The sequence below is a fragment of the Anthonomus grandis genome, chromosome 4, assembly GCF_022605725.1.
Source record: "Anthonomus grandis grandis chromosome 4, icAntGran1.3, whole genome shotgun sequence".
NCBI lineage: Eukaryota > Metazoa > Arthropoda > Insecta > Coleoptera > Curculionidae > Anthonomus > Anthonomus grandis.
The window spans coordinates 8411828-8436877 of NC_065549.1; the positions used below are offsets into that span (position 1 = coordinate 8411828).

At 29.6% G+C, this 25050-nt stretch overlaps 2 protein-coding genes across 2 annotated transcripts in view; one reads left to right on the plus strand and one right to left on the minus strand.

Annotated features, from left to right (window-relative positions):
• Nucleotides 1–25050, plus strand: part of LOC126735300 (BDNF/NT-3 growth factors receptor-like) — a 34460-nt gene extending 9410 nt beyond the window's left edge. The window contains exons 2-10 of the mRNA XM_050439246.1: nucleotides 12518–12673; nucleotides 12736–12848; nucleotides 12902–13072; nucleotides 13123–13285; nucleotides 22658–22822; nucleotides 22875–23194; nucleotides 24373–24531; nucleotides 24585–24749; nucleotides 24801–25050. Coding sequence (XP_050295203.1) covers nucleotides 12518–12673; nucleotides 12736–12848; nucleotides 12902–13072; nucleotides 13123–13285; nucleotides 22658–22822; nucleotides 22875–23194; nucleotides 24373–24531; nucleotides 24585–24749; nucleotides 24801–24974 — 1586 coding nt within the window. The 3' untranslated portion in view covers nucleotides 24975–25050. The remainder of the gene's footprint in view (nucleotides 1–12517; nucleotides 12674–12735; nucleotides 12849–12901; nucleotides 13073–13122; nucleotides 13286–22657; nucleotides 22823–22874; nucleotides 23195–24372; nucleotides 24532–24584; nucleotides 24750–24800) is intronic.
• Nucleotides 14853–19453, minus strand: LOC126735299 (engulfment and cell motility protein 1-like). Its single transcript, XM_050439245.1, has 2 exons — nucleotides 19215–19453; nucleotides 14853–17283 (listed from the first exon to the last, which is right to left on the minus strand). Exon 2 carries the CDS (start codon nucleotides 17269–17271, stop codon nucleotides 15148–15150), a length of 2124 nt encoding a protein of 707 aa, XP_050295202.1. The 5' UTR covers nucleotides 17272–17283; nucleotides 19215–19453; the 3' UTR covers nucleotides 14853–15147.

Sequence of the window (25050 nt, forward strand, 5' to 3'; positions counted from 1 at the left end):
TTATTTATTAATTTTTTATAATTTATGTGAATATTATAATAAAATTTGCAAAATCATTAAAAAATGTATAATTTACCTAATGTTCTAAAAATTAGGTTCATGATATATCGAAACTATATTATTTTATTTTTATTTTCTAAAATTTAAAAAAAAAAGCAAAATGCTAAAAAAATATGTTTTTATACATTTTTAAAACCAAAATTCTTAAACTGAAAAAAATTGCAAAATACACCAAAAATAGCTATAATTTTTTTTCGACCTGTCAAATAAAAAGCGAATTGCTCGAATATTTTTTTAGTATAAACTTTACCCTATTTTCAATTTATTTGAATTTTGTTAAATTATAAGATACATAATACGAAATAAACATAATAGTAAAAATAGGCATTTCGTGAAATAAAAACTAATCCAAATAAATCTATGCAACAAAAATTCTTAAATTAAAATTAGAAAATGACCCAATAATATATTTTATCTAAATGAAAAAAATTAAACTTATTTCAATCAAGTCAAAATATTTCTTGTATATTAATTCATGTAAATAAATTTTGTAAAACTATTAAAAAACTGTATAATTTACTGAATATTTCATAAAAATATTTTTAAATTTTTCTTTGCTAAAATTGCGTAAAAGATGTTTTTTTTAATTTTCAAAATTAACATACCTGAACAATACTAAACAGCTTAAAATTAATCAGCAGTATCAAAAATGACACGTAGCATTTTTCCAAAAAATTGGTAATCATGTTAATAGACAATGCTCTATCGATCTAAAATATTTACAAAAAAAAGTAAAAGTAATTTACAAAATAAAAATGTTTAAGATTATCAAATTTCATGAAAATAACTAGTTATTTCTAAAATTTGGCTACTTAGGTATAGGAATATGTTATTTTAAATCAAAGGTCTTTCAATTGTCCATTAGAATATAAAATAAAGTATAAGGTGTTCTATTTAAAAAAAAAATACTTTTCGTCATTTTATTAAATAAAAAATGTTAATTTAATTTTTGACGACCCTGTACAATGCTGGTTAAATCAGCCTATAAAAAGTTAATTAAGATGGTCTCTTAAAGTAATGTAAGAATTTCAGCTTTTTAGGAAATAAACAACTATTTATCCCTTAGTTTTTAGCAAAAAACACGTAAAATTATTTTTTTTGAAAACCGCTAGAGATAGATATAGGAAAGTATGACTAAAATATACTATAATACTATAGTTTTTTTTATTCAATTTTAGCCCGGCTTTCATAAGTATTGTTAAGATATATGATCTGCCTAATTTACTAATTATTTTAAAAGTATTATTTTATACCTAAATTGAACTTGAAATTGATGCATACTAGGTCCATGTTCGAACATGAATATTTATTTATAATAATTATCTGTTTATTTAAGCAGATAATATTTTTTTTTTGTATTTTCTCTGAATTAAAAAAAAGGGGGAAATATTCTAAATATACTTTTTACTGTTTTTGGTTGAATTATGAAGCAAAAAATTTTTTTAATTTAATTTTTACCTGATTTACTAATTTCTTTACTTTTTCATTCAATCATTAGACTCTAAATAAGTCATCAAATAAAAATTAAAACTAAACCAAATATATCTATAAAAATATATATAAAAATGTATCAATATATATTTATAAAATGCTCCAACATTATATTTTGTTACATTTTTTCTAAATGTTAAATATACAAACAATATTTTATTTAATTATAAAACATGCAGGTCCTAAAGAAAATATTTATTTTCAGTTCATCAATTAATGTGAATTTTTAAATGAAGAATGCAAAATTCTCGAGAAATATTATATTTTACCGAATATTGCAAAAAATAATTCTTATTATTATCCTATCCTATTATTATCCTTATTATCCTAATTCTTTTAAAAAAAAAATGTAAAATAATTCCCAAAATTACTTTTTTTTCTTCCGACTTTACTCTTTCCTTTTTTTAATTTTCCAATTAATTTACGTCTAGTTGAGTCATTAACAAAGTATGAACATAAACAAAACAAAAAAAAATTATCAAATAAAAATTAAAACTAAACCAAATAAATCATTCAAACAATATTAAGGAAAAAAATGTGAAATATAGGCAAAACTTTTTTTAATTTAATCAATTAATGCGAATGCTCAAAAAATATATCATATATCAAATGTAAAAAAATATAAAATATACAAAAAATATTTTTTATTTAATAAAAAAATTGGCAAGTACTCGAAAAAATTTGTTTGATGCAACAAATGCAAAGTGTAAAAAAAGTAGTTTTTCATTTATATTAATATTTTTTAATATAATTTATCTTATTTTCTAATTTATTTACATATGCTGAATCATCATAAAAAAATGTAAAATAAACATTTTTTAGATTGAAATTTTGTAAAATGGTTCAACAATATATTTTTTCTGAATGAAAATTTATTAATTTTTTACAAAATATTTTTTTAATAAATTGTGCTCCGTTTTTTGACTAAATTGTGCAAATATACCACAAATGAAAATATCCTTATATATTATCAGAAATACCGTAGTCTGTACAGAAAGATAATTAAAGCAGCAAAATCTAATTATTATAGGGATCGCTTAAATATGTCATCAAATAGGCAAATAGAGTGTTGGTCGATTACTAATGATTTTAGACATTGCCATAGAAAAGTATCTGAACCGGAGTTAAGACTTGACATTTTAAACGACTATTATTGTGATATCTTGCTCAAGGGCATTCGTAGTAACATTGATCCCTTACACTATCTTCAACAAGTGTTCGGTTGAGCATTCATTTTTCTTTCATCCTGTCGATCTTACCGAAGTAAAAAATGAAATCAAACGCCTAAAAAACCATAAATCATCTGGAGCTGATGGAATATCTTCGAGGTTGTTACTCTTTTTGCCTGATTCAGCCTTAAATGCTTTAGTTTCTGCCATAAACAATTCTTTACATATTGGCATTTTTCCTTCATGTTTAAAAGAAGCAGTGGTTATCCCTCTTCATAAGGGTGGAGATTTGGATCAGCCTAAGACGTAATTTCCGTCCCATTTCTATTTTGTCTACCCTCTCTAAGATAGTTGAAAAACTTGCAAAAAGCAGAATTTTGTCCTTTTTACATCATAATGGCATTTTGTCTGCAAATCAGTTTGGATTTCAAGCCGGTAAAGGGACTCATGATGCTATTTTTAGCTTTTTGGAGAGCGTCTAAGTATCCTTGAATTCTGGAAAGTCATCGGCGGCAGTGTTTTGTGATCTATCCAAAGCATTTGACTGTGTGGATCATGGAATACTGTTATCTAAGCTCGATAAATATAGTTTTAGGGGCGTAGCGTTGCGATGGCTTGAGTCCTATCTATTAAATCGTACTCAGAAGGTTACAGTGTCTAGGCGTTTGTCTGCTTCTAAATCCCTAAAATGCGGTGTTCCCCAGGGTTCAGTGTTGGGACCACTGTTATTTTTACTGTATGTGGATGACTTGAGTTCATTGAAACTGCAGGGCAAGGTGGTTCAGTTTGCTGATGATACCACCATACTATGGAGCCATAAAAATTCTGATTATATTAAGACTTGTATCCTTGAAGACCTTCAGATTTTATCAGGGTGGTGTGCTTCCAACAGGCTCGTGTTTAATGTAAGAAAGACGTCTATTATGGGGTTTAAGTGCGATGTTTAGGGTCTGATTTTTGACAAAAATTCCCTCTTGCAGAATAAAGAATGCTGCAAGTTCCTAGGAATTATTGATGGTCGCCTTCGGTTTGAAGATCATATTTTACATTTAGCTGGGAAATTATCTTCTGGATGTTTTGCAGTAAAAATGGCAAAACAAGAGCTGGGAGGGGTGGTTGCACGTTCAGTGTACTTTTCACTTATTGAATCTCATATTCGGTATGGTAAAAAAAAGCAGTTAGATACTTGTGTTCTGCTAAGTTAAGAGATTCTTGCAAACCCCTCTTCATTTCTGAAAAAATCCTAATTCTTTTTTCACTCTTTATCTTAGAATCAGCTCTTATTCACAAAATTCCCAAACTCCCTCTGACACTGGCCATTTGACTCGTCGTGTAAATGATGTTCCCCTACCTATTCCTACGTCTTCCCTTACCAAAAACTCATTAATTTACAGAAGTAAAAAAATTTACAATCATGTTCCTCTATATATTAGACATATATCGGATGTTAAGAAATTTAAAAGAGAATTAAAAACGCTTTTATTGGCCTAGGCATATTATAACCTGGATGACTTTTTGAATGATAGGTTTTAACCTTGGACATGTTGGAAAGTTTTTTTTTTCTTTTTTTCTTCTCTAGTTTTGTCAACAAGTTTACCTTTATTTAGTAATTGATTGTTTTATTTAGTTATCTTTAATTCAAGTATGTTCAAAAAGTTTTATCTTCTTGTGTTTAATTTTGTTCATTGTTTTATCAATTTTTGAAATTGTATTTTTGTTTTGTTTTTTTTTAGCTTGTAGGATGCTTGTACACAAGATTATTCTTACGTAATATAGCACATTTTCTTTCTTTCTTTCTTTCTTCTTATAAAAAAAAACATACTCGAAAAATGCTTTTTTTTCTGAAATTTTATGATTAAAAACACCTGAAAAATATATTTTGTTCTTGTAAAGTGGTGACGAAAGATTGTAAGTTAGATGTGGTGTTTTGTAGATAAATTGGTCAAATGCTGAAGAAAACTATTTGTTTCTTGCCAACGTTTTGAAATATATTTAATTCATCTTCAGGGCTCAAAGTCGTAGTTCTCTCTTAAGTTCACTTAAAACACATATTACATACATACATATTAGGTACATATTACAGGGAAAAAAACATAGATATCACAGTTTAAGGGCGGTTACGTACAGGCGATAATACAAGAAAAATAAAATAAAATATACGATGTAAAAAAACTAGAAAAATACAAAAAACGGAATTAATTTATAAAACAAAAAGTATTGCGATAAGTATATACTTAAAATAATATCAAAGCCAAATTCATTTAAAATCTTTATTAAGCTTATCTTAATTAGTTTAATTAAGCTTTAGTTATATTAGGCAGTGTGTGTAATTTATATAACACCAATAATATTTAAAAGATATATCAATATTCAAAGACGTTGGCCACCCAGTTTGCATATTTTGTCACGATATTATTGAATTTGACCTCAAAACAAAACCAGAAGCAAAAAATATACATACGTTTCAACTTCCTTGTAGCCAAAATAATTCATAACGTCCCTAATATCCCTCTGTAAGTAATAGCAGGTTTCTGTTTAAATATCTATAACCATTATAAAAATATCTATCAGTAACTATAAAATTCCCCAGTCTCATTGTACTTAGTCCCCGCTTATAAATTATTACAAATTCAATATTTATTATAAACAAATTAACAAATATTTTCGAATTTTATTTAATTTAGTGGCAAGCATAGGCGAGTCAGGAGGTCATCAGTATATTATTTTCTTCCAAGATAAATGCTTTATCTCGATTTATTATAGTTATTTAATGGTCTCGGCGAACCAGTAAACAGGGTATATCAAATATAGGCCTAAGCCATTTAAAAAAATCTACAGAGCGTCCCAGAATAATAGGTTCTATTCCCATTTTTATTGATTTAAATCACCAAAACCGTTACTTTTTATAACTATGGGTAGATTAATGAAAAAAACGTCTCTGAAGCAACGAGTTGAAAGAAATATGACATGCGGCATTTACATTTAGCCTAATACGGCATTAAGTTAACGCGGTTCCTGCTGGGAACCTAAATGATAATCGTCGCTTGGAAACCTGATGAACGCCATTGTTCGCCTTCTCAATACCTGTTTGGGTGTCATTTTTATTCTATTAATCACAACAAAACAGCTGGGTGTAAAATTAAGCCTCAAGGTTCAACAACAAAATGTTTTCTTGTTAAGTTCAACATTGCCTCAGCCGACAATCAATTAGGATGCATACGACCATAAAAAACATTGACACAAATCATTTAAGTTCGTAGTAAATAACACTACAACTATGCAGCTACAATGTGCAATTTTTACACAACCTGTGGCTTCTTTCAAACTTCTGCTCCGTTTCCTTGAAAATTTTCTTTGCCATTCTGCCATTTATTTCAGCACTCTCGAAGACTAATAAAATTTGCTTGAGGGTCAAATTCATGGCTGAATGTCACAACTTTCATCATAATTATTACAAAAACCCTAAAAGAAAATGGCAGATTTTGCTTCAAATAAAATTCACGACTATAAGCTTTAATATTGGCGCCATTTCGGCCTGTGAATTTTTTTTAATAAAGTACTTATTTAGTTTCAGCTTCTGTGCAAATTTGCCCTTGTAAGACAAAATAGTCCCAAAAAAGTAATTTCAGAACAAAAAATAGCAAAAATTTGGAAAACGTAACTAATGCGACTACTTCTCTGAGGAGTTTCGTACACTCCTAAATACGTAACTTTAACCTGTAATTAAGCACTTTTTGCCATTCTGCCTTCTAACTCAGCACTTTTTTCTTATAGGTTGACGGTTTTTTATTGGAAAGTTCTCGGTTGCATCTTAATTATTATAAAGACTTAAAACAATAGCATTTCTTTTAACCTTTATGTACCTTTTTCCAAACTTCTACTCCGTCTTTAATTCTTTTTTGCCATTCCGCCATTCAACTCGACACCCTTAAAGACTAATAAAATTTGCTTGGGACCTGAACGCAATGGCTGAGGCTGAATGTTACAGCATGCATCATAACTGTTAGGTAAAAACGCTAAAAAAAAGTGGGCAAATTCGGCGAAAAATAAAATTTACGACTATATAATTTTTTATAATTATTTGATAATTTTTTTTCAGAATTAATCTGCGTGCTAAGTTTTTATATGAATTTGCCGTTGTAAGACAAAATGCTCTCAAGAAAGTTATTTAAGAACCAAAATTAGCAAAACTTTGGAAAATATAACTGATGCGACTACTTCTAGTAAAAATTTCATACACTCCTAAATATGTAACTCTGACCTGAAATTAGGCACTTTTTGCCATTCTGCCTTCCAATTCAGCACTTTTTATTGGTTGCGGTTTCGATTAAAATGTCATCGGTTGCATCTGAATTATTATACAGACTCACAATAATAGCATTATTTTTTAACTTTTATGTAGCTTTTTCTAAACTCTTGCTCCATCTTACATAAAATGTCCTTTGCCATTCTGCCAATCAAATCGCACTATTAAAAACTAATAAAATTTGCACAGGAGTCAAACTCAATGATTGAATGTAATAGCATCATAATTATTATAAAAACCATACAAAAATTGCCAGGTTTTGTATGAAATAGAATTCACGACTAGGAGCCTTAATATTGGTGACGTTTTGGCCTGTAGTAGGTCATCTTTACTCTAACAAAATAATTTAATAACATTTTTTAAGACTAAATTGCTTATTTAGTTGCAGTTACTATACGAATTTGCCCTTGTAAGACAAAATATTCCCAAACAAGTTATTTCAGAACCAAAAGTAACAAAAATTTGGAAAAGGTAACTAAAACGACTACTTCTTTAAAAAATTTCGTATAATTTTAAATACCTAATTTTAACCTGTAATTAAGCACTTTTTGCCATTCTGCCATTCAATTCAGCACTCTTTTCTTATTGGTTGGTTTCGATTGGAATGTTGGTTGCATCCTAATTATTACCAAAACTCCAAACAATAGCAGAGTTTAGTCAAACAAAACTAAGAACTATAATCGGTAAATAAGCGATGTTTCGACCTGAGGTAGGTCATATTTAGGACGATAAAAGACAGCAAAATAATTTGATAATAAAGTGTTGCTTATTGTATTCAATTGTAGCACTAGTATGAGTTTGGCCTTGTAAGACAAAATGTTTAAAGAAAAGTCTGACCTGTTAAGCACTGTTTGCTAGTTCGTTAATTTTATCAGTGATAGTATTTATAACAGTGATAAGAATATAAGAAAATCCTTAATATACTTTTTCTTTTTATTAGATTGACTTTTTTATATTTTTCTATCCAATTTAGCACCAATTTCTTTCTCGTTGACTATTTCGATCGGACTAATTGAATTTGCATTGGTGCCGAATTTCATGACTGAATAATGTTACCGATTAAATCCAAATTACTATAAAGCCTCAAAAAAACTTGAGTAAAAGTCAATATCTTAATATTGCTTACGTTTCGGCCTCTATTGAGACAAAGGCGATAATAGTGAACAAAAGTCTGTTTTTTTTAGAATAAATTTATGATAAAAAATTTAAATTAAATTGATGATTTAGTTATAATATTAAAACTAGTAATAATTTTACTTTTTAAGCGACCTAGCAATAATGGAAAGACTGAGCGACCAAAAATGGAAAAGGTTGAAAATTTAACTAAATTAAACCTTTTTCTAGAAAATTTCCTACAGATTTTATAGTATGCCATTGTTACATGTACGTGAGCACTTTTTGCCATTTTGCCAGTTCATTCTCTTTTGTTATTGGTTAACTATTGCAAATAAACCAATCAAATTTATTGTTGGAGAATGACAGGATGGCACAGCTTGCATTATCAGCCGTGTTCAGAATATAAGAAATTGTGCTATTTTCACTGGATTGCTTGAGTGCAAAATTCAATGACTAGATTATAAGAAAATCTTAAGATATCTTTAACTGGATTGACTTTTTGCCATTCCACTGAATTAAATTCAGCATTCTTTTCCAAATAGTTGACAATCAAATTGTATGCCTGGCTGCCAAACTTAACGATAGAATGTCACAACTTGAATCAACAGTGATATTAGGCTCATAAAAAAATCTTAAATATACTTAACAATTTTGCACGTTTTTCTTCTTGGTGGACTGTTTGAGTTAAATCAATTCAATTCGCATTGGTGCCGAATTCAATGACTGAATATTACTGATTGCTTCCTAATTAATATAAAATCTCCAGAAAATAGTAGAGTTTAATTTAAAATTTGGCTGGTTTTTGTGTCAAATAAAAGTCAATATTTTAATAATGCCGAGGTTTTGGCATCTGGTATATCTTTAATTTGACAAAAGTGAACAAAGGTCTATTTCTCTTAGAACAATTTTATCAAAATCAAGTTTATTGTGCATTAATATATAGCATATATATACACAAAAGGCGATATTCGCGTAAAACGATCTTCTAAAACACCATACATTATACATACAATTACGGTACTGTTAAAAAACAATAATAAGAAGCAAACAGTTAAATAAAAATAAATATACAGACAACTTAAGCCTACTAACACAACCCAGATGTAGAGTATTCAGAAGAGCAAAAAAAAACAAAAAATTAAACTTTCATCTGTTGTAAAAACTTGGTGTATTGATTCTTAAAAAATAATAACCAGAACCAGCCATCAGCAAATAATTTGAATTAAGGAATTCTACCGCACGGTAGGCAAAACAGTTTTCAAATTTTGTTGTGCGATGAAAGGGATAATCAAAATGAGCCACATTTCTAAGGTTAAAGTTATGTAAAGTGCCCCTTGCAGTCAAATATACTGTAGAATAAGATCGAGAGTTGTGTTTAACAATTCGATATACAAACATAGCAAAGTGGAGGTCAACACGAAAATTTTATTTTAAATGTTTATTATTGATATATAATGAAATAATGTGGTCAAACTTACGAAGGAAGAACATATTTAAAAGAATCAAGGTTCTTCAATTTTAAGTAAACAGAGCACAGCTTCTTCAAAATATGCTGCCGAAAATTCATCGCAACATCCATTACAAGGCTCAGATTTCTAGCCTATTTAACAGAAGGGATAATTACTCCTTTTATATGAATGGTTGTAATTGGACCTAATGAACTTAGCCCTGACGGCCTCGGACGGATTGTCCAGATCAACATTGACACCAGCAAGTCCCTCGCAAGAATCTTCAGGATAAAATGAACATAGAAGCTGAGTGTCATCAGCATATAGATGTGATGTGAGCATTGATGAATCTGAGATGGTAAGTCAGCGGTAAAAAGGGCAAAAAATACGGGATCAAGAATGAACTCCTGAGGCACTCCATGTTGAAGATATTGAAGATATTGATTTTATGATAAAAAAATTAAATTAAATTGATGATTTAGTTGTAATATTTAAACTAGTAGTAATTTTACCTTCTACGCAACCTAGCAATCAAACTGAAAATGGAAAAACTGATTTTTAACTAATTTGACTCTATTTCTAGAAAATTTCCTACAAATTTTATTGTATGTCATTCTTGTCTGTAACTAAGCACTTTTTGCCATTTTGCCATACAAGTCAGCACATCTTTCTTATTGGTTGACTATTGCGAATAAACCAATTAAATTTACTCGTGTGTGGAATGAATAGCATATTGTGTTATTTTCACTGGATTATTTGTTTGCCATTCTGCTTTCCAATTAAGCACCTTATTCTTCTTGGTTTTCCCTTCCGGTGGAACCAATTAAATTAGCATTGGTGCTAAATTCAATGACTGAATGTTACCGAATTTACATCCTTTCTCCTCAAAAAATAGCAGATTTTAATTTCAAAGTTGACGGGATTTGGTGTCAAAAAAAAGTCCATGTTTGTAATATTGCCGATGTTTCGGCCTCTATTGGGATATCTTCAAGGCAAAAACGTTGACCTGAGGTCTGTTTTTCTTAAAATAATTTAATGAAAAAAATTTGAATTAAATCGATGAGATATTTGTAGTATTTAAACTAGTAATAATTTAACCTTGTAAGCGATCTAGCAATAAAACTGAAAATGGAAAATACTTTAAAAATTTAATTAATTTAAACCTTTTTATTAAAAAAAAAACTAAAAATTGCATACCATTCTTGCCTGTATAACTAGGCACTTTTTGCCATAGAAGTCAGCACTTTTTTTTATTGGTTGACTATTGTGAATAGACCAATTAAATTTACTTGTATGTGGAGTGACCGGATGGCACAGCTTGCATTATTAGCCGCGTTCAAAATATAAAAAATTGTGTTATTTTCACTGGATTATATTTTGCAATTCCGCTATCCAATTAAGCACCCTTCTTCTTACTAATTGATTATTCCGAATGATTCTATCAAATCCGCTTGGGTGCGAACCTCAATTACAGAATGACATCATTAGAAGCATTATCTAGATTATAAAAAAATATATTTTTAACTGGATTGAGTTGTTGTCATTCCAGTATTCAATTCAGCACTCTTTTTTTGTTTAATTGACTGATAAAATTTGCTTGGGTCCCTAATTTAATGAATGCCAACTTAGTGCACTATGAAATTAAAAGTGGTCGTCAATTTTTTCTTTAAGAGACTTTTTCCAAAAACTACAAATTTAGTCAAAGTCTCGAACTTATATTACGATTAACGATTACTGGGTTTACCCGAATTTGGCCCCTAAAGGCATCATCAGACCTGATAAATAGTTTCTAAAGTTTACATTCCTAAACACAGCAAACTTAAGACGGGCATACTATTGCCAGATTATGGATATTAAGTATTACGAGTACTAAGTTCTTAACTATAAGTTCGAGACTTTGACCAAATTTGTAGTTTTTTGTTAGTACTCTATAATTATAGTAAAAACTTAAAAAAGGCAAAATTTGGTGGTGTTAGATATAGGTCGAATCAAATTAAACTCAAGATTGAGTCTTAATATTGGCGACGTTTTGGCCTGTATTGTGGCAACTTCAGGCTAACGGAAATTAACAAAAGTCTGTTTTGCTTAGACTAATTTTATTATGAACATTAGATACGAAAATGCTTTAAAAACAGTCTTGAAATCTTGTTAGTAGAAAATTTCGTATAATTCTTATTTTTTGCCATTCCGGCATTCAATTCAGCACTCTTTTTTTAGTCTTTTTTTGTATAATTGACTAATAAATTTTGCTTGGGTGCCGAATTCAATGAATGCCAACTTAGTGCACTATGAAATTAAAAGTGGTCGTCAATTTTTTCTTTTACTTTTGACAAAAACTACAAATTTGGTCAAAGTCTTGAACTTATATTACAATTAACGATGAATAAATAGACCTGATCAATAGTTTCTAAAATTTACATTCTGAAAGACAGCAAACTTGAGACGTGCACAGTATTGCCAGATTGCGGATACTGAGTATTACTTTTACTAAGTTCTTAAGCATAAGTTCGAGATTTTAATCAAATTTGTAGTATTTTGAGAGTGCACTATAATTATAAAAAAACTTAAAAAAGGCAAAATTCGTTTTGTGGCACCTTCAGGCTAACCAAAGTTAACAAAAGTCAGTTTTGCTTAGACTAATTTTATAATAAACATTGGGAAGAAAATGCTTTAAAAACAACCTGTAAACATTGCTACAAGGAAATTTCGTATAATTCTTGTGTCATGTCTTGCCTCTATGTCATTGAAATCTGCAGTTGACCATTTTTCGCTATTTCGCTACCCATTGCATCACTTCATTGATTTGACTGTTTCACATGAATTAGTCAAATTTTATGCTTGAGTGCCGAATTCGATGGCGGAATGTCACATCTTACATCAATCTTCTTATCACATACATATTGGATTACAAAGATGTTTATTTTTAGATGAACGCCCTCGACGTTTCTTCAAAGGCTCCTGCGGACCTGGCAAATGTAGAGGAGAAACAGCCTGCCAGAATTTTGAAAATAACACTTACACCTGCGTATGTACTCACACTTCCTTACCGCCTACTTGGGAGGGAGATTGCCCTCGAATAATTGGTAAGAAAACCATAATTTTTCATTGATCAGAATATATTTAATAAATTTTTTTCAATTTATAGTCACACAAGATAAGACTCCTCAGAAAATACCAGTTCAGCCTTTATCAGAAAACAGAGATGTTAACTTAGGCAATTACTCTTTAAGGTTCAATGCTAGTCAACAGGAGCCTTTGGTAAGCTACTCACTAGGGTCAGTTAATCAATATTCAATGAAAAATTTTCGCAGGTGACTCCTCGCATTCAGTTACCAGAAACTGCAATTTCAACTACCACAAGCGGTTCTCTTGCCCCAGTGATTCTGGCACTGGGTCTTATTTTTGGAGTGCTCATCCTGGTTCTAGCAATTGTCTTTCACTTAAGAGAAAAAGCCAAACAGAAGTCACAAGACGCTGATCCAGTAAGTGAATCATTGTTTCTCTGTCCTTTTGATCACAGGTTTTTTTACAGGAGAGTCCAATTCATTTGAAGAATAGTCTACTGCTACCTGAACGATATACTCCCAACCCTCAATATTTCAGTTTTTGCAATGCAGACGTACCGGTTATCCGAAGGGAACAGTTTAATTTTATTAAAGAGTTGGGCGAAGGCTGCTTTGGCAAGGTTTATAAAGGTATTTATTTTAACTTGTTTTTTGATGTTTTTTCTCCTTGATTGTCTTCGGATTTTAGTGCATTCATTCACTTTTCCATTCATTTATTAAATTGTAGTTGCAATAATAATAACAATAAATTAATAAAAAGGCAAAATAAATATAAGAAGTAGAAGAAAACCGGCATAAAAACAAGATAACCAAGAAGACCAAGCAGAGGAAATTAGGCGTATCCAAGAAGGAGAATTTAATTAATTTTCTAAGATGGTATAAAAGAAGAAGGGTTATGAAACTCTGGTGAGAACTGCAGTGAACAAAACAGGTCAAGATTTTCTTTGAGGATGTTCCTCGATGAAGAGTTATTGAAAAAAAGAAATCCCCACATAAGACCAATAAATCAGAAAAATTGTTAAGCAATCAATTGGATACTGTATCAAGTCTTTCTATCCTAAAGCTAGAGATCATGAGAAGTAAAGTGGAGAAGTGGATAAATTAATCATATTAATAGACAATATAAAGTCAATGTTGCTATTAGTTGAATGCTTCTTAATAAATAGGAAACTTATAAATTAATATCAGAATTGGCTTAACGTCCTAGCAATAAATACTGATGCAAGTAATTACATACGACGTATTGAATGGTATTACTGCCTAACAGTTCAAAACTGATATATTGATGATGCAATTTGAAGAAGTTGTTATGGACCGAGTACGTAAAGGTAAGCAAATTCCAACGTTGTTAAACTAGAAGAAGAGATGACCATATTATCCAAAGTAACTCATAATAATAAGTTTTGATGATTGAACATTATATCTTGTTCTTATCACATTAAAGAAAACTGGTTTATTCAATAAAGTAGCTACAACTATGAAGACTTCTGATTCAATTTATAATTAAAACCCCTCTTTTCCTACGCATTTTCTTTTCATGGAACTTAAAGAATCTGCTTAAAATTTGATCCTGGATTGGAAAATGCACTATTTATATTATAAGAAGTGATGCGACCACCTAAAGCTATAGTATCCTGAGGATAATCAGTCTCCAATGAAAAAAAAATGATCTGAGAACAACAATTAAAGAAACAACAACAATGCATGATCTTCATTAGGATCTCTCTCTCTTTCTTAGGAGGAAAGTAATGGTGGATTTATATATCAATTTTATAATATTCTTACATATATATTACAGATAAAAAAACAAATACAACTGCGTAAAACAGGTACAAAAAAAATTACATGACAACAAAATATACGTAAAATTGCTATTAAACTGATTCAGATATTAATACTTGAGGCAAAGGTGGTTCAGATGGAGGAGCAATAGAAATGGAAATATTTTACAACTCCAAAATTTGCAATCGTATATCCATAGCCATAAGTTGCTTCAGCTCCTCCGAGTAATACTTACTCAACTTTTCAGGTCTGCTTTGGTTAAGCAGTAAAAGTAACCCGTCGGTCCAATAGCAAGCGGTTTGTTGGAGTGATTCGCAATTTTAGCCTGAATAACGAGAGGCACCAATTTTTTCTTCAAAATCCAATAAGATTGTTGAGGGTCTTACGTCATTGGGGCTTAACTCAAACTCGTCTCCTGTGAAGAATGATTTATTGCCTATGCAGATTTTACTGTTTAATCCTTCACTGAATTTTAGGCGATGACCTGAGGATAATCAGTCTTTATTGGAGAAAAATAAATAGTCTAGTATCAGCAACTAAAGAAATACTAACAATTCATAATCTTAATTAAGATATCTCTCTCTTAGGAGGAAAAAGCTGGCGGAGATTTACTTCATGTTTATATTATTCTTACATATATATTACAGATAAAACAAAACCAATACAATTGCATAAAAAACTCACATGACAACAAAATATACATAATACTGCTATAACACTGATTCAGGTATTAAAACTTGAGGTAAAGGTGGTTCCGGTGGAGGAGCATTAGGAATGGAAATATTTTGCAACTCCAAAATTTGCAATCGTACATCCATGGCCACAAGTTGCTCCAATTCCTCCGAGTAGTACTTACTCAACTTTTCAGGTCTGCCTTGGTTCAACAGTAAAAGTAACCCGTCGGTCCAATAGCAAGCGGTTTGTTCATCTTTTGCCACACATTTCAACTTTTCTTCAACTATTTTGATAATTATGGAAAACGCTAGATCGGGTTTTGGTGCTAAGTTGGCATGGTCACAGTTTTTTCCAATCACTATATGAGTTATATCCGATACCAGTAATGATTCTTTGAGGTTGTGTGCTTGATCGAACACTTGTAATTCTTTTTTATTTTTACTGAGCTTTATGTACACTCTTTGTTGCAGCTTTTTTTCTAGTACTCGAGAGAATGGAGCTCCATTCATTAAAATTCCTAGGCGCTGTTTCAGTACGATCTCCTCATTCTCCTTGAGGAGTTTTTGTTTCAATTCTTGAATGCATGGATGAGTATCTATGAGGACTTGCAACTCTTTTTCTTCACTTATTCTCTTGTTCTCCATAACAGACTTAAAAGTGGTGTTGCTCAGTTCTGCAGCAAGGCTTTTGAAGTTCTTTGGCTTAGTATTCAAAGCTGACTTTACTTGCTTCTTTAGAATGTACATAACCTTTTCATAGTCTACACCAGTGGCCACCTTCATCTCCCTCCTGGTCCTGGATAGTAACCACATGCAATGTGAGAATATTTCCAATAAAAATGGAGTTCTTGCTGGACAGTAAAACACCAGTGGTTGGTAAAAGGTGCTGTGCTCACATGGGGTCGCATTGCCAATATGAAACATCTCGGCCAACATATTTACGACCCTCTCACTGGTGATGAAGATTCCAGGTTCGTATAATTGCTCTTCGATTTGAGACTGCTGAAAGTTCTTAGCATGGGCATTTCTATAGTACCGAAGAGCTTCTAAAGTTAAATGGCTTATGCAGTCTTTGTTAGGTAGAGACGGTTTTCTTGGATATTGTTGGAGTTGTTCATAATTGAAGCCTGAATAACGTGAGGCACCAATTTCTTCTTCAAAATCCAATAAGATTGTTGGCGGTCTTAGGTCGTTTGGGTTTAACTCAAACTCGTCTCTTGTGAAGAATGTGTTATTGTCTATGCAGATCTTACTGTTTAATCCTTCATTGAATAAGCTTAGTAAGTAGAATTGTAGTATGTACAACTCATGTTCCATATCCTTACCATAGTTTCTCTCCATGATGATATGGTGATACATGTTTTCTCTGTTTTGCTTTAAATTCATTTCCTTAATCAGTTCCCTCCTTTTTTGATGATCAGATATTTTGATCAAAGTGTTTATGAGACGTAGACTAGCATATTGTAGATCTGGTTGGGCCTTTTGCCACACATATGGAGTGAGTTTTAGGAGTGGTAAATTTTTTATAATGATTTGCTTCCATTCTGTAAAGTTTTCATTAGGGTTCACCAGTATATTTTGCAACAGTAAAAGAGTAAATTTTATCTCATCTAATAAAGGGTTGAAGCTCTTCAATATATCAAAAGCCTTTTGAAGAATATTTTGTGTGGTGTCTTGGATGTAGCCTTTGGTGAACAGATGCACCACAGTTCTTAACAGTGCAACACGTTCCTCTGGTGTTAAACCTTCGTCATTGCAAAATACTTCCAATATAACTTTATCACCATTACTTTCGCCAAGTTTTTCAATAAAAACCGGATCTTCACACAGTTTACAAATATCATCGAAAGCGATTTGGCGCATGGCAGGATCTTCATTTTTTAAGTTCATTTTCGTGCGGCTTATTATGAACTCCAAGGAAAAGGCGATTTTTAAGCAGTCAGAGTGCTTAAGGTCTTGCACGTTGTTTTCTGATAAATAATGATTTTTATCGCAGGTCTTTGTCGGTTGATACTTGATTCCGTAGACGTAAGTCTTCGGTAGACCCACCAAGTTGCAGATGCGAGCAACGTTGCTTTCCAGAGTGTCATCCTTGTCGAACTCGAAGAGAATTTGTTCTGGACTGTTGAACTTTTCCACTGAAACTTTTGCAATAGACATCGTTGAGATGACCTAAAAGAAAAACTTATTTGAGTAATAGTAAGAGTGTGGCAACAGCGCTTGGATTGAGTGTATTTGTAGGGAAGGCATATTTAGTATGTAGGTTATAAGAGTCGGGTGGGTTCGTCACGATTCGTGGTTGACCGATTTGGCGGTGTTGCCATATAATGTAAAAAGTATTGAAATTTGAAAAAAAAATGGTTAATCTAATCGAAGATTCGTGAAGAAATTCATATGGGGAATTAATTTTAGATGCAATTTATGCATTTTGGCACAATTTTAGATTCTTCGATCACGTTCCCCGATATTAAACTTATTTGAACAAAATTGAGTTTTTATGAGTTATTTTCTTAAATTATAGATTCTTAGGTGAAAGAAACCACTAATGCTAGGAAATCTCATTTTATTCGGTTTAGTTGTACCTTACACCCTTTAATATTAAATATAGATAAAATAAATTTCCAGTCAAGAAATAGGACAGTTGTAACCTGACCTTTTAATAATAGAAGCACTGACCCGGATTCAAATATTTTAATGGAATACCGGAGTCAAAGGCGTTACACTTTTTTAATAAATGGTGATAAGCAAAATAGTAATCATTGGAATAATCTGAGGAGACATGTAGGCTTTAAAGAATGTCATGCATTTCCACATATAAAGTGAATATTTACGGCGTCCGATGTTCTAATAGAACAAACTATTGCAAAGGTAGAGGTCGTTCCGCCATAACCTGTTAAGTAAAAATAGTTTTTCCATTACCTTCACCAAAAAAATCTATTAAAAACTTTTCTAGCATCATTTAGAAAAAGAAAGACTTTTCGAAAATATTTTCCTCAATTTTTTTTGGATTTTATCTAAAATAAGCAGTTTTTATTCAACATTATATGAATTATATGAAAATTTCGATTTTTTGAATATAATAGATAGAAAATTACTTTGTTCCTTTTTTTCCAAAAGTGAAAGATTATTTTAATAGAATTTCAAATTTAACAAACAAAAATAAGTTTTGAAATTCATATTTCACAAAAAAATATGTTTCTTAAAATAAGCTGTCTTTTCATGATTTTTGTAAAGATTTTTATATTTCAGTTACTCATAGTATAAAGTTAGTATATGAAACCTATTTCAAAAAAATAATGCAAATTTGTCAAAAAAAAAATTAAATTTTTGTGACATTTATAAAAATTTTGATTTTTTATTCAATACTTTATAGTTAATACTCAAACCCTTTTTCAAAAATCGACAGTGAATTTAGCAAAAAAAAATAGTTTTTGAGAAAAATTTTTTCTAACATTTACACAGCTTATTTAGTCAAAATTGGACTTTTGAATAGTATTTTTTTAAATTAATAAATTTATAACCAGATAAGTAAAAATAGATCCTTGACCAAAATATTCTTTTACCTCATTTCCAAAAAAATACACCTTGCAAAAAATACTTGCCAGAAAAGAAAAACCTATTTTGTTTCCAGAGCATTTACGCCCTCTAGCAGTAAATAACAAACCTAAATATCGATTTGAGCGTACTTCTGAATATCAAAAACTTATTATTACTGTAAATATTTTGATTAAAAAAATTCTTGAAAAATCTGCCACGTATGGCAACACCGCTTATCTCTTAGTTGGTCACGTGAGAATTTCCGCGCCTGCCTTTGGACACACATTTGATTTTATAATGCCCTGTTATGTTGCCACATGTTTTCCGAGCCAGAATTTTAACTAAGTTGATTATATACTTTATAAAGAAATTTCTGATTTTTAGCTATATATAACCTAAGCTATAAAAAAAATCTTTTCAGCATTTCCTTTTTTGTATCCAGTCACAAAAATTAATTCCCTTAAAAACATAAGTTAAACTCTAATTTCTAACCTCATCTTATTGTCTATAAAAGCCCAAATTACCAAAATATATTAATGACAGTAATAGTTTATGTAAAAACGTACCTTTTTACTGATAATATCCCTGATTTATCACATAGATTACTATTAATCACCAGTTTTTTTTTAACGTTATGTTCACTTATTCTGGCATAACTGAATAAACTGAACTGGAAAAGAATGAGTATTTAAAACTCGAGTAGCGTCACGTTTGTAGCGAAATAGACTAAACGGGAAATACAACAAAATAATAATAATAATAATAATTGTTACTCATCCTGTTTCTCCTCGCCATAATATGGTGGGTCTGCGATAAGCGCTTATCTAATTATTATATTTCGTTTGCTAGATAAGCGAGCGGTATGCACTTTACTTTTTTTTATGTGAAGTTTTATATTTGTTATAATAGTAGTGGTAATTAATAAAAAAAAAGGAACAAAGCCGTTTCTAACCTAATTTTTTTAGGAAATTTGGTGATTTTCTTCATAAAATCTGAAGTTGATTAGGACATTTTTGATATGGAATAAAATTATTATAAAGCAAATTCACCGTCATTTAAAATTATTTTAATAAAATGGAGTGAATAATGATTTTTGTAAATTTTAATTCGAAACTGAGACTTCTGGTTCAGTAGATTATGAGTGTAGTTTTCACTGAAGGCATAATGCCTTCCTTGAAAGTACCTTATTTGAATCAGATTGAGATAATAAATCGTTCATCAATTTTGAGCCAAAGTTTGAGATTTCTTTCGCTAATTTTGAATGAGACGTGACTCATTATTTCTTGATTTAACTTCCTTGGATAATGTTTAATGAGCTATTAAACCTGATATTGATTTTCTCGATTATTAAAACCAATTTTAGTTAATCACACTCAAGAAATTCATTTTTTTTGCGAATTTATTTCGTATATTTATTGTATATTATTTCGTGTATATTATTATTTTTTATATTTTGACGTGCTATATATGAGATATATGACAATCAATTCTCTAATAAGAGAAATGTAGATCTACAAGTGATTATTTGATCATCAGAATTCATTTTATTAAATCTACTGAGAAATATGTTACAAAAAAAAATTAAAAAATGGGGTAGCTGTGATATCTTTATTAATAATTTTAGCGTATAAATATTATATAAATTGTAGATCATATTTAAGTTCTTTTTTTATTTTATTTCAAATTTTCTCTATGACTTATGCTTTTATATGAAAGGTTTTTATGTAGAAACAGGGTTTATTTAAAAATCATATTTTTTTTCCAAAATTAAGACAGAGATGTTCAATGTTAATTTCGATTTTAAAAATATGTAATTGTTAGCAAAGTATTTTTTTCATATTTTTTTTTTCTTAGAAAATTAATAAAATAAAAAAAAGTTAAATATGAGAATTTGTGCATAGAAGTGAGAACGTAAATTACAAAAAAAATATAATGAAAGTGTTAAAAAAAAATATATTAGTTAAAAAAAATAGTTTTTTTTTTAAATTTATGAAAATTGTGAGTTTTTATATGAATTTTTTATTTAAATTACTTGTGGCAGAAAAGAGATGAATTCTAATAATCTGGAGTGAAAAATTAATATTATTTTTTATATTGATGAAAACTGTAAAACATACTATATATTTAAAAGAAATCTTAAAAATTCAAAGTAAGCTTATTTTCAAAAATTATGAAAATTCCAATATTTTAATCAATTCTTTATTTTACTAACTCATAGTAGAACTAATTAATTTTTTTTTTTAATAGACACTGAATTTGGAAAAGAAAATTTTATATAAAAACTATTTATTTTTTTTATTTTGAAATTCTAATGAATTTTAAGGAAAAAAGACTTTTTTTGTGAAAACCATGTAAGATTTTAAATAAACACGAGTTGTGTAGAATAATGACATCAATCAAATGAATGTCATGGGTGACAGAAAAAAAACCAAAAATTTATATACCTAAAATAAAATTATTTCCATAAAAACTATTTCTTTTTTTAATGTTTCTGTTTATAATTTTTAGAAATTTGTTTCTTCACTTTCTGCCTAATTTATTTCACTAAATATGAAAAAATTAGAAAAGACATATTTTATAGCCACAGATTAAAAAACCCAAGAAATTCTTATAATTTTTTTTTTCAAAATCCGTATAAGAATTGAAAAAAATGATTATAAGTCATGTGAAGTAATAAGAGTTGCTTTTTTGCAAATTTTCAAAATATTAGATCCTTAGATAACTGACCGTAGAATTTAAAATTTAGTAAAACAGTTTCAATTTTTGAGAGGTATTTTAACAGAAAACTTAAAAATTTTGAAATCAGCAGTTTTTTTTTAGAAATTAATAGAACTATAAAAGGAAATTAATAGAAATTCTAAAAAAAACAGAAAAAAATAAATGTTTAATTTTTAAAATATTTTTTCTGCTGAAAATATAATTTTGATTAATTTACTATTTTCTATTGAAACAAAAATCCTAAACGTTTTTAAATAAGCATTTTTAATCAGTTCTTATTCTTAATTAAATTATCTTTATTTCCAAAATTAATTAAAACTTTCTTAATTAATTTTTATTTAGTTCAACTGATTGTGACTCGTTTTTTTTCAACTTTAGGGAGTTTAAAAAAAATTATTTATTCTATTTAATAATAAGTTTATTTATTCCAGGCAGTCATAGATTTCTAAGTAGTTAAGTTCATGGAAATTTTTCAAAAATATTCACCAATTCAACGAAAAAATTTGCAATTTTCGAAATTTCTGTTCAATCTATTACAAATTCTTTCTTCCTTTCTTTCATTTCTTTTAAACACTAACAATAATTATTTGTTTTAAACTTTTGTATGTATCAAGCATTGGCCAATGTGTAAAGCCCTTGTAGCACTCATATGCTAAATAAATACAGTATTATTATTATTTATATATAATGGAAAATGCTTGAAAATTAAAAGTGAATTTTGCACAAAAATTCAATTTTTAGAGACATACACAATAAAATTATTTTCGTAAAAACTAATTCATTTTCCAGACTTAAATGAAAGTAAAAAATAAATGAAAAATATTAAATGAAATGAAAAAATATTGTAAAACTTTTTTCCAAAAATATAGACAACGTTTATATAAAAGTTATAAGGAATAATATACATTTTAAAAAATTAATTTTAATTTTACATTTTATCCAATGCGTGAAAACCTAGAAAATAAATGGGAAATTTGAAACTTTATTTTTAGATACATGCAATAAGTCCACTAGAAAAAATATTTATAATTTTGTTTCCAAAAACTAACAAGGAAGCACTCAATTTTTGCTTAAAATGTTCAACAAGAAAATTAAAAAAATAATAATAAAATGTTTTTATTTTCTACAGAGAAACTTCACTGTCCTCACATGAAAGTTTTTGTAGTTAAAAAAAATTTAAATAAAATATTAAATAACTAACTACGCCTTTTTAATACCTCTTTTTAAGAACATTTTAGAAATATGAAAATGTATAATATTTTCACACTAAAGTTATTTACTCTTATTTTAGGTGAGCTCATTACCAACACCACTAATAAAACAGATGCGGTAGCTATCAAAGTCTTAAAAGAAACCGCCAACAAAGAAGCAGAAGAAGATTTCTTTCGCGAGGTAGAAGTGATGAGCACATTTCGACACCCCAACATACTTTCGCTACTTGGAGTAGTTTTAAAAGGTATTTCTATAATATCAAAAAGTATATATAACTCCAATCTTATCTCTTATAGAAACAACTACATCAACACCCACAAACTATATGATGATATTCGAATACATGGAATACGGTGATTTAGCTGAGGTGCTTCGAGCTCAGCAACGTTTAGGCTCCGAAGAGGGTAAAAAAGGGGAGCAGAACCTTCCTAGTCTGAGCATATGTGATCTTTTGGGTACCGCAGTACAAATTGCCTCAGGAATGGAATATTTGGCCGCTCAGAGGTTCGTCCATAGAGATTTGGCTTGCAGGAACTGTTTGATGTCCGCTGGTCCTACCGTGAAAATTGCTGATTTCGGGATGAGTAGGGATGTCTATACTTGTGACTATTATAAGGTAAGTTTCATTAGTATAATAAATAGTAAACAAATCCTAATAATAGGAATATTTTTGAAATATTGACAGATAAACAATAAGTTAGGTAAGGTAACAAATAATTAGATCAAACTCACTAATTGGTGCAATATAAAACTAATTATAGGTAGTACTAATTTTATTTGAAAGGCAGATTTGAAATTACTCATTCATGCTAGGCAGAGGGTAAGTGAACATCATTTGAACCAGTCGCATACTCTATATATGGGCTCTCTCTTTTCCAAATTGGTGCCATAAGATAAAATACATTGCGTCTTCTTGTATGGATGCAGAGAATAGCAAAATTTAATGATATGAAAGATAATGAAAGAACTGAAGCAATAATTTGAGTATAGCATATTTTAAATAAAAAAACTGCCACAAACAGCACATTGATGAAGAGACAGTGCGTTAAACCTTTAAAACAATAACTGCTGACTAAATTATCTCCCATAATTTATACCATCCACCCTAAAAGTAACATATTAGTAATAGTTTATTAAAAATTATTTAATTCTCTGTTAATATACACTGCATAATTAGGAAACCTAAAAAAATATGCATACAATAGGCGTGATTTTCATAAAAATTGTTCTGCTTAAAGTATTAGAAAATCATTTTGTTGATCTTAATGAAGGTCTTTAAAGAAGATCTTAGTCAGAAATGGTATTTCGTGGATGTATCGGTCAATCGTTAAAGAAAACTATTTGTTTCGAATTATATTTAATTCATCATCAGGGCTCGAAGTGGTAGTTCTCTCGCGTCAAATTAAAAAAGTATATATCACAGGGATAAACACGTAGATAACATAGTTAAAGGGCGGTTACGTAGAGGAGGTATTACAATTAAAATATGATAAAAAATAAAAAGGGAATAAGTAAACTGGTAGACTAGAGAAATTTAGTACTAGGTGTAAAAACTACAGAAGAGAAAAAATGGTTTTTTTACTTAACACAAACACCCACAAAATATCACTTCTAATACATAATCTCTGGTCACAAATTCACAAAAATAAGTAAAGGTAAACCCTTTATCACCTCAGATCCAGGTTCTAAACAGGGTCACAATTTACAACTGTTGTATCATTAATTATATATCCAAAGGCAATTTTATATTAGAGTAAAAAAATTGAAGAAAATGAAAAAAGTTTTTTCTTCCAGATTGGTGGTTCCAGACTGTTACCAGTAAGATGGATGTCACCAGAAAGTGTAATCTACGGTCGCTTCACACTGGAATCCGACATCTGGTCATATGGGGTGGTTTTATGGGAGATCTACAGTTATGGAAAGCAACCTTATTATGGATACAGCAATGAAGAAGTAATGTTTCAAATTTTTAATAATTATTTTATTTAAAATTGCACTTTTGTTAGGTGGTAAAGAAAATTCTTGACGGGGTTAGGTTAACACCCCCGGAAAACTGCCCTTCTGCCATCTACGAGTTGATGCGAGGGTGTTGGATTGAAGACCCTAAGGAGAGATTTACGTTTTCCTATATTAAACTCACCCTAAAGGAAATCTACAATATTATGTTAAAGGTGAATAGCAGTAATAAGTTAAAAAATGTAATAATTTTGTAAATTTTATAGGAAAACCTAAATACAACAGCAACTACATCCAACGGTTCAAATGCTCCCAAAACGTTGCCCCGCCCACCTCCACTACCAAAAAAGGAAGTTTTGGATGCCCAAGGGTATTTATTGCCCATCCAAGTGGATCACGTGCCAGAATATTTAAAAACTGTGTGTGACTCGGTTATTTGATGTATATAAATGACAAATTATTGTATATAATGCGATCTCAGAGACAATACATAATTATATAGTGTGTGTTATGTGA